The 14,283-nt window shown below is 36.4% G+C and overlaps 1 protein-coding gene across 5 annotated transcripts in view; it reads right to left on the bottom strand.

The window, feature by feature from the left end:
• The window catches only part of Pfk (ATP-dependent 6-phosphofructokinase), a 119,929-nt gene that overhangs the window by 99,993 nt on the left and 5,653 nt on the right, over positions 1–14,283 (bottom strand). For all 5 annotated transcript variants that reach the window (XM_089107064.1, XM_089107067.1, XM_089107066.1 and 2 more), the window contains exon 3: positions 1,891–2,080. In XM_089107064.1, coding sequence (XP_088963190.1) covers positions 1,891–2,080 — 190 coding nt within the window. The remainder of the gene's footprint in view (positions 1–1,890; positions 2,081–14,283) is intronic.

Raw genomic sequence — 14,283 nt, 5'->3', positions numbered from 1 at the left:
AATTTAACTGTGTGGAACTAAATGGCTATTTAAAAATTTTGATTGGATGTGTTTTGGGAAATGGTGGGCGTTGAAGGGCTGTTAGTTGCCTTCCAATTACTTTCGAATATTAAAAAGGGCTCAAGACATTTCAATTTCAAATCGAATGAGCCCTTTTTTAAGTTTCTACGACAACGCTTTCTATAAAAACTGTATACGCCCCCAGGGCATAACTTACAATCCTTGTCCTGAGGGCTGAGGGGGGGGGGGGGGTTGTCATCCTCACAGACCTAATTTCCAGAACTTTCTACTACGTTGAAAAAAATGGCTATTTCAAAAGTTTGAATGGATGTGTTTGGGGAAAAGGTGGGCGTGAGAGGGGGGTTAGTTACCGTCCAATCACTTTCAACTATTAGATAGGGCACTAGCCCTTTGAATTTCCAATCAAATGTGCCTTTTTTGAAGTTTCTGTGACAACACCTTCCATAAAAACCTTATATACCCCCAGGGCATAACTTAAAACCCTTACCCTGAGGGTTATAGGGGACTGTCCTTCTAAAAACCATATTTTCTATCGGGAAATCAACTAAACTGAACAAAATGGCTATCTCAAAATTTTGATTGGATGTGTTTGGGGAAAAGGTGGGCGTGGAGGGGGGGGGGCTAGCTGCCCTCCAATCACTTTCGACTATTAAAAAGGGCATTAGCCCTTTGAATTTCCAATCGAATGAGCCTTTCTTGCAGTTTCTACGACAACACCTTCTATAAAAACCTTATATACCCCCAGGGCATAACTTAAAACCCTTGCCCCGAGGGTTGTAGGGGAGTGTCCTCCTCAAAAACATATTTTCTATCTGGAAATCAACTACGCTGAACAAAATGGCTATCTCAAAATTTTTATTGGATGTGTTTGGGGGAATGATTGGCGTGGGGGGGGGGGGCTAGTTGCCCTTCGATCACTTTCGACTAATAAAACGGGCACTAGCCCTTTGAATTTCCAATCGAATGAGCCTTTTTTGAAGTTACTACGACTAACGCCTTCTATAAAAACCTTATATGCCCCCAGGGCATAACTTAAAACCCTTACCCTGAGGGTTGTGGGGAACTACGCTGAACAAAATGGCTATCTCAAAATTTTTATTGGATGACTTTTGAGAAATTATGGGCGTGGGGGGGGATAGGTGCCCTCCAATCCCTTTCGACTATTATAAAGGGCAATAGCTCTTTGAATTTCCAATTGAATGAGCCTTTTTTGAAGTTTCTATGACAGCGCCTTCTATAAAAACCTTATATGACTCCAGGGCATAACTTAAAACCCGTGCCTCGAGGATTGTGGGGGAGTGTCCTCCTCAAAAAGATATTTTCTATCTGGAAATCATCTACGCTGAACAAAATGGCTATCTCAAAATTCTGATTGGATGTGTTTGGGGACTGATGGGCGTGGGGTGGCGGCTAGTTGCCCTCCAATCACTTTCGACTAGAAAAAATGACACTAGCCTCACCAATTTGCAATCTAATGAGCCCTATTCGAACTTTCTACGACAACTCCTTCGATACGAAAGGCCCGGGTATGGAGAAAAAAAAAAACACATTGTGCCCACATCGTTCTTTACTTAGGCAGCAGTAGCGCGCTGCCTATGATTTCTGTAAATGAAGTAAGTCAATCAATGTCAAATATTAAAAACAATTTCAGTGAATTATTCCATGACCTACAGGAAGTGACAGTACTGATGTTTGCTGATGACACATCTCTTGCTTTTCTTGCAAGAACTGAGAAGGGATTGCTTGAATTAAGCAAGCAATCAGTAGACACAGTTCCAACTTGGATGCGTGTAAATAAACTACAAGTTTACCCGGCTAAGTGGTTTTATTATATTCTCGCGAATAGCTACATATTTCCATGGATTTTACCCTTTTCAGCCAGCTCGTCAACAAGTGAGGACCATTCTTGTCTAAATAAATTGGCACCAGTAAGAGAGCCATCTCCACCGATGACGACTAGGTTTGTTATGCCTTTGTTGATTAAATTTCTGGTCGCCTTCAGTCGTCCTTCCCTCTCACGAAAATCCTTGCAACGAGCTGATCCAATGATGGTACCACCCTAGAATTGCAAAAAAACAGATTTATTAAATATAATCATTAAGGAAGATCTTTTTTTTTACCAAACAGATTTTCTTTAACGCCATATAATAAGTTATATAAAACAAAAATTCCAAGAACAGTAGGTAAGAGCACCCGTCCGAGAGTATATAGTTTGCAATCAGAAGTTCGCAATACACAGGAATAAGGTTCTTTACAATTATTGCTTTGGTAGCATAAAGATTAGACGAAAAATAACCTCTAAAACACTAAATGAACAATAAAATATATTTTATATGAAGAGATTTTACATTAGAAAAATCTCATTTATACCTCTCTAAGAATTATTCAGTTTGCAACTATGATGTGTGCACTTATGCTATGCTCAGTGCACTTATGCTCAGTGTACACTTATGCTATGATGCCATAGAGCATACAAAACTGTTTGTTTCACTGACATCGTCCAGCATTACCCAACAGAACAAGAAAAATTGAAAATAACTGAATTGGATCCAAGGTCCAACCTAAAATGTCCAAAAGTAGGCACTCTTTTTTTAATCTTTTTCTTTATGGATTACGAGGTAGTCAAGGCTAGGTTAATATGCAAAACATAGGCTTGTGAAAAACAAATGCCCACAAATACACCTAGTGGGACCATTTAGAAAAAGCAGGCCTTTAACCTTCGGTCTTATGCAAACAAAAACTAAAACAAATTAAAAAAGATAAAGGCAAATAATATTCTGTTCAGATTTTTATAACTTTATTCTCATTTTGCTGAGTCATACTAGATGGCGCTGGTCGCTGCAACCCAGATTTTAGCATACAAACTAATATTTTTAGACAAAATTTCTGTAGTGCACAGCGGGTTTCATCTGAGCTTGGCAACACGAGACCCAGATTTTGAACTCAGCTGCAGCAACACACCGCAGGGCTCAAAATTTGTTTCCGGAGATAAGATTATACGGAAGCGTCTCAACTAACCCAGACAAGAAGAAGAAGATGAAGATTTTTTCAAACCATACCAGCACTCCTAAATTGTTATAATCATGCATGGGATACATCCACATTCCCCTAGTGTTTGGAAGTGCTCATCCCTCTTACCAATATTAAAGAAAAATAGACCCAAATATGACCATGAGTCTTATAGGCCTATAATGATCACTCCTGTGATGGGAAAAGTAATGGAGAAAATAATTTTCCATCGACTCCTTTGGATTGTTGAGAATAATAATGATACCTAACACTCGAACTGGTTTCAGGAAACACCCCTCTCAACAGATGCTTTTATCTTGTTAACAGATGCTATAAATGAATCTCTATCTAAAAATAATGTCCAAGTTACTGCATTCCTAGATTTTTAAGGTGCATATGACAGCGAGAACCACCAGTTCCTTTTAGTCAAACTTGCAAGTCTTGAATTACCCCGTAAGCTAGTATCCTTCATAAAATCTTTCATTGAAAATAGATATTTCATTGTTTGTGTAGGTTCAGCCTCTTCTCCCAAAACTACAATAACCAATGGTCTTCCACAGGGTCAGTCCTGAGCTGCCTCCTGTTCTTCCAATTTCTGTGGGACATGAGCCATCCACACACCAATCTACAATATGCTGATGATCTGGTATTATGGGCAACTGGCAACACCTTTGAGATTGTACATTCAAAGTTGCAAAAGTCACCATTCCAATTTGAAAGATTTACTCAAAAATCTGATTTACCCATTGTACCTACTAAGTCAAAAATCATCCAATTCCACCATAAGCGAAAAAATGTTAATCCAAAACTTATGTTAAATGGCATAATCATTCCAGAGGATAATCAAATAAATTACCTAGGTCTTATACTTGACCAAAAACTACATTTCCACCTTCACATCACAAATACAATATAAATGCTATAGGAAAATCAGAACGATAAAAAGACTACTATCCACACCCTAGGGTTGTAATGAGAAAACTAGCCTCCAATTTCATAAATCGCATCACAAACTCGTTACGGGCTCATTGCTTATGGTGCTTGTGCAAAGACCCAGATTCAAAGAATTGAAACAACACAAAATAATATAATCCGCCTCGTTTTTGGTCTTAGGAAACCCACAAGTACTGACTTTCTACTTACTGAGAGTGGATACTCAACAATAAATGAAAGGCGAAAATGTCTTTTAATAAATTACCTGACCAACATTAAAGCCAATAGCTCACATACCCTGCATAACTGGTTAAGAAATCCATTCATGTATAGAGGCATTGCAAACGAGTTTGTCAGTACCAAAACGAAACTTCCAGTGCCAGCAAAGTCTACTGCAACCACTTTCCCCATTCCCATGGAGTTGGTCAATCCCCATAATAAACACTAATTTCTCAAAGTGGACTAAAGAACTTACCCCCATTGCTTTCATTCAGAAAAAAAATTGCTGGATGTAATACAATAACATATAAAAACCATTTACCATTTTTCATTGGTGGGTCTAAAATAAAAGAGAATGTGGCAAGTGGAGCTTTTCTCCCATACCTCGATATTGCAATGGTGAGAGAATGTATGACAATGTGTCTATAATGTCTGCATAGTCAAATGCCATAATCATGGCATTAGAGCAACTTATGAATAATCAACCTTGGATTATCAATTTACAAAATATTATAGTTTTTCTGACTCTTTGTCAAGCCTAGAGCTGCTGTACTCAGCTTCTCAGTATAAGATGGATATAGACACATTATATTGTCTCTGCATTATTGATACTCTTGCTTCAAGAGGCATAAGAACATAACTTCAGAATCTTCCAAGCCACTCAGGTAACCAATTAGGCCGATGAAATTGCAAAAAATGCTCTAAATACTGACCAGCCAAGTTGGAGACCAATCCCCATTAGAGACATATATCGGTGGATATTGTCAGAGGTAATGTTAAATAAGAATAAACCAAATTTATCTCCCTTCCCCAATAAGCACCTCTCTAAAATATATCATAGAATTCGGCCAAGATCAAACGGGCTAAATTTTCAGACATTTTCGTATCAGTTTTCTAATTGAAGTGGCTCAATTCCCTCATCCCCTCTTTGCAGACACTGCAATACAAAAAATAAAAACAATTGAACATTGCCTATTTGAATATAATATAGCATACTCTGCAATGTAAACTGTTAAAAGGCTTCAAACACCACAAAATCACTATCAGCTAAGAATCTAGTTGACCATACCTGCACAAAGAGAACGGAACTCAATGTATATCCTCTGATATTTCACCTCCTAGAATCAAAAGATTTACTGCAAGATATCTAATCGGATTAAAGATAAATAAGGAGCAACCACTTGCAGTAGCTCATTTCAACCCACAGAGTGAGTCAAAAGGAAAAGGACTGAATAGTCTCGACTGAAAAGCTCACGTTAGCTGAAACAGAAGAACGGTACAAAGGGTAGAGGGGATATTAAGATCGTACTTTGGGATTTGTTGGTTTAAAGATCCAATAGGAAAAATATTAACCAGAAGAAGCCTTTTTAAATTTTTGACGTTCCCCACACCGAATAAATTCTTTGAACTGCCTACCAGACCCCCTCCAATTAAGGGTCATATTAGCGTATGCAGGTGCATCCATCTTCTTACTGATTTTATGGAGAGAATTTGTCTTGTTCTAGGTGATTGCTAATTTACAAAAGCCATGGATATAGATTTTTAGATTTTTCGCCAAAAATTTACATCACTTTCATCAATTGCAAAAGATATTTAGTTAACCTTGAGCCTTTCCTGTAATTGGTAGGTTTTCCTTTCCGAACGACCAGTTGCCTATACACCTATAAATTTTTGCATGTTTGAAAAAAGCATAAACTGTGTACTAAGCTTAAAATCCATTGAAGACCTATTGATGCAAGCACACGTCTCTGGTTGGATTTTAGCCATTGAATTGTCGGCATCGAACCATTAAGTAAGACCCTCGACAGCCTTTTGAATGGATTTCACTGACCCACAACATGAATCAAATATGCCAAATTTAAGATCCAATGAAATCCATAAAAGTCAATACAACATATAAAGAAAGAAAACGAACAAAAATGGGGTTTTTTAAGGCCAAACGAAAATATTGAAAATCCCTTTTTTGATCGTTTTCTTTCTTTATATTATATGAGGCCAATGTGGTTTAATAAATTATCTTCGTCAATACAACGATCCGACGATAAAGCCCTGCTGGATAATGCAAAACTTTCATGAGCATGGAATGACGGTCAGGGTCCCCATTGTAAACCTGACGATTTCCTTGGTGAGTTTGAACCGCGCCTTCAGGACTAGGACATTCAGTTTTTCTCACTAGTAAAGAAAAATTCACCTAGACCAGGAAACCGTCTATCTCTATTTCTACCAACCTGGAAATTAAAATCACGTAATGATGATGCTACATTTTAACCAAGGATTCATTTCTACAACAACGAGTGGAATCAAATCTTACAGGGGCCAAAGCGAGAACGATGGGGATTTGAGGGGGATTTCGCTGAGGAGAAAGCAATTCCAGGTGTAGAAAGGAAATGAAAAAAAAATTGTGCTTGTGTATAAATACCGGAATCTAAGATTTTTGTAAAGCGTATGGGGAATTCAGCCCCTTAAGAAATACGCTATGACGTCACGCCTATCGGTGAATTTATTTAGCATAAACAATACGTCGGTCTACTTTCCCTCCCGCTAATTGAGCGTGATAAGCTAGGCATATTTTACAAACATGAGAAAACTAGCAAAGAAAACATACTGCAACTTCCCCTCAAAATTGCCTGAAATTTTCACCCTTATATCTTTAGCCTTAGTAGCAGTCATAGTAGCATAGTAGAAGTAGTAATTGGAGTAAAAGCTGTACTGGCATTAGTAGCAGTAGTAGCAGCAACAGTTGAAATAGCAGTAGCATTAGCAGTAATAGTAGTAGTAGTAATAGCAGTAGCAGCATTAGTAAAAAATAACAGAGGTAATAGTGTTAATAGCAGCATGCACATATTGTCTTTTTGGTCAGTTTATCATCGCCCTCATTATTTCCTAAAAGTTACAACTTAATATCCTAAGTCATTCCTAAGATGCGTCTTTTTGACAACCTGTATACGCACAGTTTGTTCTTATATATAAAAAACAGTTCGTGGTAAAGATCAAACAGTTCGTGGTAACGACCACGTACTGTAAATAAGGTGCGACTCGGCTCAATAATAACGGAAACTCTAAAAAATTGAATTTTAATATCAGCAGATACATCAAACGAATCCACTGGAGTTATCGAGAAACCGATTAGAGATTCAAGTCTTATTCAAATGAAAGAATGCTAAGGAGAATTTTTCAGGGTGAATCGTGCACAAGCAATTTTATGGGGTGGGGGATTTTCAGCGAGGATGAAACTATCTGGAGGGATTTTGATGCTGGTGGCGGGGTGCACTTTATGTGGAATGAAATGTCTAAGGAGGGGGGGGGGTATATTTCATGGAGAATGAGCCAGTTTTACCGGCATTATTTGAAAAATGATCAGAAATTAAATTTTTAAAAATATGGTTTTTAACTGAAAGTAAGGAGCAACATTAAAGCTCAAATTGAACAAAAATTACTCTACATAAGAAGGGTTCCCCCTCCTCAATACCTTGCTCTTTACACTAAAGTTTGACTGTTTGTCCCAATTTTTTAAGAACGGCTACTGAAACAGGGAAGCCGTTTAATTATAATAGGAAGCTTTTTTAAAAGTGCTAACACCTTTAGCGTACAGAGCAAGGTATTGAGGAGGGGCAAATCTTCATATACGGAATAAATCTGCTAAAATTAATATTCAAATTTCGTTTTAATTCTTCAGGTACGAGGAGCCGAATCTGAACCTGCATTAGTTGAAAAACGTTCAGAAATTAAGTAAATAAAAAACAAGTTTTTGTAACTGAAAGTTAGGAGCGACATTAAAACTTAAAACGAACAGAAATTACTAAGTATATGAAAGATAAAAGGGGCTGTTCCCTCCTCAACGCCTTGCTCTTTACGCTACAGTTTGACTATTTGTCAAGACTCTACTTTTTATAGTCATAAAAAAACTTTAGCGTAAAGAGCTAGGACAGCCCCTTTCATATACGGAATAATTTCTGTTCCTTTTAAGTTACAATATCGCTCCTAACTTTCAGTATAAAAAAACTTGCTTTTTTTTGTTTTTTTAATTCCCTGAAAGCTCCGGCCGAATGTTCTTGGTCTTTTTGGACATCAGGGTTAAAACCTGGTCCCCTTTCTTGATAACAAATACTAGGCCTATACATAAACAATTGGCGATTGCATAAGTTACAGCCTTTGCCCCAAGGGATGAGGGGAGATTGCAGTCCCTAGGGATATTTCAACTATGCTAAATAAAATGGTAATCTCAAAAGTCTTATCAAATGTCTTTGAGGAAAAAGAAGTAACTGGGGAGGGGATTCCCAGCAATCACTTTCAATTCCGAAAAAAGGGCACTATAACTTTAAATTTCCAATCGAATGAATCCTCCCTAACTTTCTGCGACAAACTCCTTCCGTGCGTAGTGTCTCGGCACTTCCTGTGATTTTAAACCCTTGATCGTTTTTTCTTTGTCCATTTAAAATGCACCATGCTTAGCTATTCGGACTGGTCTTGTCACGTTGGATGGTTCTGGTTATTGAACAGAGAATTTTAAAAATATATTTTTTTGAGGAATTTTTAGAATTTTTTTTTTTTTAGAAGAATTCTTTTTAGAATTATTGGCACTGAATTCAATATCGACTGTCCAGGAATTCTGCCCCATAGAACTCTGGACATCAAATTGTCCAGGTCGATGAGCATCCAGCGACACATAATTTTCAACAACTGTGAATTTACGTTTTTGGGTCGTCTTCTACGCATATTTCAATTTTAAACTCTTGATTTGACAGCGTCCCATTTGCATATTATGCTTGATTAATTGTAAAGGCAATAGATGTAGGAATTTCCTTTAAAATGAACCCTTAATCAGCCTGCTCTATGATATTCCAGCCCCTCCCCCTTGTATGGCTACGTGCATATGCTTGTGATATACCACCTCTTGTCAGATCACTTTTACCAAAGGTACTTTTTAAAGCAACATGAAATTGGTCAAAAGATACTTCCAAGGGCACCTCTACTAAACTCACGAACATATAAGTTGTGTCTCGAGAAACAGTAACTTCTAGCACACATATGTCAATGACAGTATCCGCCCTATACAATTAAAATAATTCCTATTCCATTTATACATGCGTCTTATTTTATTACATCGACATACTAACAGAAAATTTTCTAACAGTTAATTTATAATAAATGAATTTTCTAGCGGTTCCATCAAAATCAATCAGCAAATAGTGCAGTCAAGCAAGACAAAAAAAGTTCAGTCCAATCCACTGAAAAATCCAGTTCAGTCCAGTAATCGGATGAAAAGAAGTCTGTGAACCAACGTAATACAGTAGCTACCAGTTCAGTCGAGTACCGTGAAAAATTCAGTACAGTGCCGCAACCGGATGAAAAGAAGTTTCTTAACCCACGTAATACAGGAGCTACCCATTCAGTCCAGTCCACAGTCCAGTCCACAAAACCAAAAGTTTCAGGCTTGATGACTTTCACTGGAACACTCTTGCACGATGATTGACTTCCCCCTTCAAACTGACTCGGTGACTGTGTATGCGGCAGTTCATTCCTACTTCTCCATTCATGTAGCTTTCCAAACAATTCCAGAGCAGCGTTTCCAATGTCATAACACTTGCACTCTACCAGAAAATATATTTTGTCATGCCATTCATTCGTTATTAAAATAACTTCTTTGCTACCATAACAAAACAGGTAAGTAAGTAATTTTATTGCCTTTACAATATGATACCAATGATTTTTCGATCCAATCCGATTTTGATCCAATCTTTTTTCGATCACTTTCATTATTTCAAGCATTTTAATAGAATCATATGTGAGTTTGGCTAGTTCAACTTTCGATTCAGTTGATGGTTCGTTTTCATCTTTGCATGTGGCTTTCCTTGCTAAAATCTCTGCAGAGCTATATCCTGCTAATATATTTTTTACGTTTCTTTTAACGGCCTTTAACTTCATTTCAAATGGTAAGTATTGTTAATGCGCTGATTTTATACTGATATCACTTGACTTTTTGCATCCTGTTATATTGGTGAAATGACGTCATGAAAAATGACGGCATATATAGTAGGTTGCAATTATAAATGACGTCATACCAAAACCATTATGTAAAATATCCCCTTTGTATAGTCATGATGAAATCCTTTATCATGGCGTCATGCAATAGAATGAATGAATGAAAAAAGTCGTGATCTCAGCATAATAGCAGCTGTACCGAAATTCATCATGTGTCATCAATGTGCAATTTCAATTTCTATAATATGCCCTGGCGTCTATTGTGGAGGGAGAGGGTAATTTCACATCCCCACCTATATTTTTGAAAATATTTTTTTTTGTGGAGGGGGGAGATTTCCCTTGGAAGATGCCTTTTTGAGCATTTGTATTGAAAGGGTTGAAAAAAAAAGACAAGTTTGCACAGAAACACCCCCCCCCCACCCACGTAAAAAATGTGAAATGATGCCAGTGGTTAAGATTATGACAGGATTTTTATGTAATACAATTTATTAAGCCATGATATTAGCTTTTGAATTCAGCAATCATTCTAATCTCCCATGGCTGTTGTTGTTGTTGTCTAGATAAGTTTTTAAGCTGCCAAATAACCATGGAGTCAATTGAGTTTATACAGTTCGATTAATTGTTAAAATAAAAAATTAGAACAACTCAAAATTGCACATTGCTTTCGAGCGAGAAAGTCAGCCTTAAACTAAAAGGGCAGAAGATGAAACTCAACTCGTGTGCAATACGATAGGAAATATTCAGTAAGAGAGTTTAAAACTGCTTCTTCTAAAATACACACAGTGGTCCTTATTATTTTCTAAATTGGCTCGAATTATTTCTGTGTTAACCTATTTATATGTTGGGACTGATGAGAGTTAGGGTAATGGTATGGTAAATTGTATCATAATTTTATAAGATGGTAAAATACCGGCCATTACGTTGGAACTGAGCAATTTGTTTAATTGTATACGATCCATTTGGACTCTAAACCATTCCTGGGATACTGGTGACATGCCCTTTTGACACCTTGTTTGTACAGATGCTGTTTTATTTGGTTCAAAATCTCTGTAAACATTCCTTGAAAGTTCCAACTTCCTACCCTTAGCCTCAGTAGCATTAGTCATAACAATAATAATTAGGTACTTGTTAATTAAACGAAACACATTCAATTATTAGGCTCTCTAAGATCTCAGAAAACCGGCCTCATAGCCACAAAGGAAAGTGACAGGTAACAGAATGTACAGGACTTATATAATTTGGGCTATATATTTGCACATTAGGGGTGGGGGTACAGTATTAGGACATCATGAAGTTAGAAAACAGTTCTTACTTCATAATATGCAGAATTCCACTCGTATTCATTGAGTGAACACCTAGCTTGAAAACGGATATTTTATAGTCTCTGAACAATAAAGAACTGGTTTCTTCAACTAAACGGATTACGCCACAGGTGAAATTTATTGCGCCATTGACTTTTCTTGAGTAAACCTACTGCGAGCGAATTGATCTATGTTCACCTTTGGTGCCAAACTAATTGGTATTGAAATAGACTGATATTAGTATATTATATAGAATATTTTGGATTTACATTATTGAATCTTAGGAACATTATTTCAATTAATTTTATCATTAAGGTTCATAACTTACATAAGGAGAATTTTCTTTCATTTTGGCCTCTCCTAGATAGGAAATAACTGCATTTCAAGAGTTTGAGTATCGCGTTAGCTCACTTCAAACATTATCCTCATTGACCAGTAAAGATACTAAAAGTGTCCAAGGATAGCAAAGGAAAGCCATCATATTTGGTATTTTGCTATGGGACACATGACGAATACAGACTTGTTGAAGCAAACTTGGCAGAATATAATCCATGCGTTATCCAAACTTGAACAAAAAAGACTGCAGGTGTAAAGGCTTCTTTTGATGAATTGAAAAATTCACCCGATGTTTATAAATCCCTTTCCAAGATATATAATGCATTTACAATTAAGAAATCTAATGCAGGAGATTGTGTTTCGTTGATGAATAAAATCACTTCTACGGAATTTGACCTGGAAAAAACTAAGCGAAAGTTAATGCAAAATATAACTAAGAAGGTTATCGAAAGGTTTTCAGAGGCTGATTATTTCTCCCACATATCCAACGACATTATTTGTCAAATATGACGCAATTACTCTTTATCATGAGCCAAATTTTGAAAAAATTGAACAGTCTCTGAAACAATCTTCGATATCAACTTATAGATGAAGAAGAGAAAACCATGAAAATTGAGATGAAACTAGATTCATTTGAACAAGAAGTGCTGCTTGATTCGCTAATTTTGCATGGTGTTAAGCAACAGTCCGGATCTGACCTCCAATCAACAATCCTGCAAGTTTTCATTACCAAAATGAACCTGACTGAAATAAATGTTGCCCAAATTAGGAATATCTACAGATTAAAAATATCCCCTGCTTTAACTGATACCTCCCTAAACGACAAAGTCCCTCCTGTTTTAGTTAAATTTGTGAATAGTGCTATAGCGAAGAAAGTCTTCAAAGCAAAAGCCAAGTTGGCTTTAAGTGGAATTTTTCTATCGGAAGCGTTGACAAAGAGAAGACGTGACATCCTATATATGCCGCAAAGCACAAATTTGGCCATATAAATGTTTGGACTGATCGTAGGCAAATTTTGGCAAGGCCTAACGGTGAAAGTGTCACTAAAAAAAATCATACTCTAGCCGACTGTGTTTAAGAATAAGTTTTTTTTGTGTGTGTGTGTTTTTTTTTAGATATGTTTAGTATCTTGCCTTTCATATATTCAGCGTACTTTATATATATTTTGCTTATTTTTTTTTCTTTGTGCGTATCTGTCTAATGATTTACTTCCGTTCCAATTAACTTCAATGGAATTTATGGATTTCAATAATTATTCTTTTTTGTTACATTCCTGTTCACACAATTCATTGCGTCAGTTTGGGATTTTAATCCTTTGTTATCTTGAAAATGATTTTACTTGTATTGGTCTCATGGGTACATTAATGCAGTGGAGCTTTTGCGTTATACATTTTTTTTTTTTTTTCAGGAACTGAGTAGTATGATTAATAATTTAAGAAAGTCACTAAATTTATCTGAAATTATTATTATTAATTTGTTCAATAATATAAAATGTATATGTATCTTACTTATTGGTATGATTATTGTGATTTTATTTATTTACTTATATTTATTTTTGTTGTTATTTATAGCCTCTTGGTTAATTTTTTTATTTATTTTATTTTGTGTGTGTTGCGGCGCAGGTTTGATACACAGACTCCTTAAGTTTTATGAATTTTTCTAACTCGGGCTCTGGGGATTTTAATCCCTTGATGGGCGTTTACTTCAATTACAAAGAAACCCCTTAGATGTTTTGAGTATCATTAATAATTCCATTGGTCAAATTAAAAGAAATTCCCTAAATACTTCCCAATTAATTAAAAGTAAGTATGTTTCTGATTTAAGGTGGACTACTAGACGAGATGATGATTTTTCGGTCCTCCAACTCAATACTTAGGGTCTATGTTCTTCGATTGATCAGTCGAGGCGGATAGTTTTTTATGGGCAACCTGATGTTATCAGGTTATGTGAGACTTTCCCTAATTCTAGCAATGAAATGCTTTTAGATATACCCGGTTACAAAATGGAGAGACTAAATCGCAGAAGGATGGCAAAGGGTGGAGCAATGTATATTTCTGATATTTTTCCCTATACTGTTCAAAGCGATCTTTCAAGGAATGATGAAGGGGTTTGTAAATCTCAGTTTATTGACATCAAAATACAGAATAAGATTTTAGTCATTGATAATGTTTATATATCTCCCAGTGGATCAATCCCTTCTTTTCTGCAGGTCCTTGATGAGGTTTTGGATTCAATAGACAGACGTCCATGTGTTCTTGTAATAATGGGAGACTTTAACTTAAATCTAATTGACATGGCTTCCTCTACTACGGTGGATTTTCTCTCAGATATGCTCACTGCTGGGGTTCTACCAACAACTTGTATTCCAACAAGTGTAACTGATACGTCAGCCTCTTTAATTGATAATATTTTTTCGTCACTTAATTTGGTTCGGAATTCTGTTGTTGTGAGTGATATTTCAGACCATTTTCCTGTATTTTCC

This window comes from Artemia sp. Qi Xiang Cuo, chromosome 21 (genome assembly GCF_049724085.1).
Source record: "Artemia sp. Qi Xiang Cuo chromosome 21, ASM4972408v1, whole genome shotgun sequence".
NCBI lineage: Eukaryota > Metazoa > Arthropoda > Branchiopoda > Anostraca > Artemiidae > Artemia > Artemia sp. Qi Xiang Cuo.
This window is presented reverse-complemented; position numbering and strand designations above follow the sequence as displayed.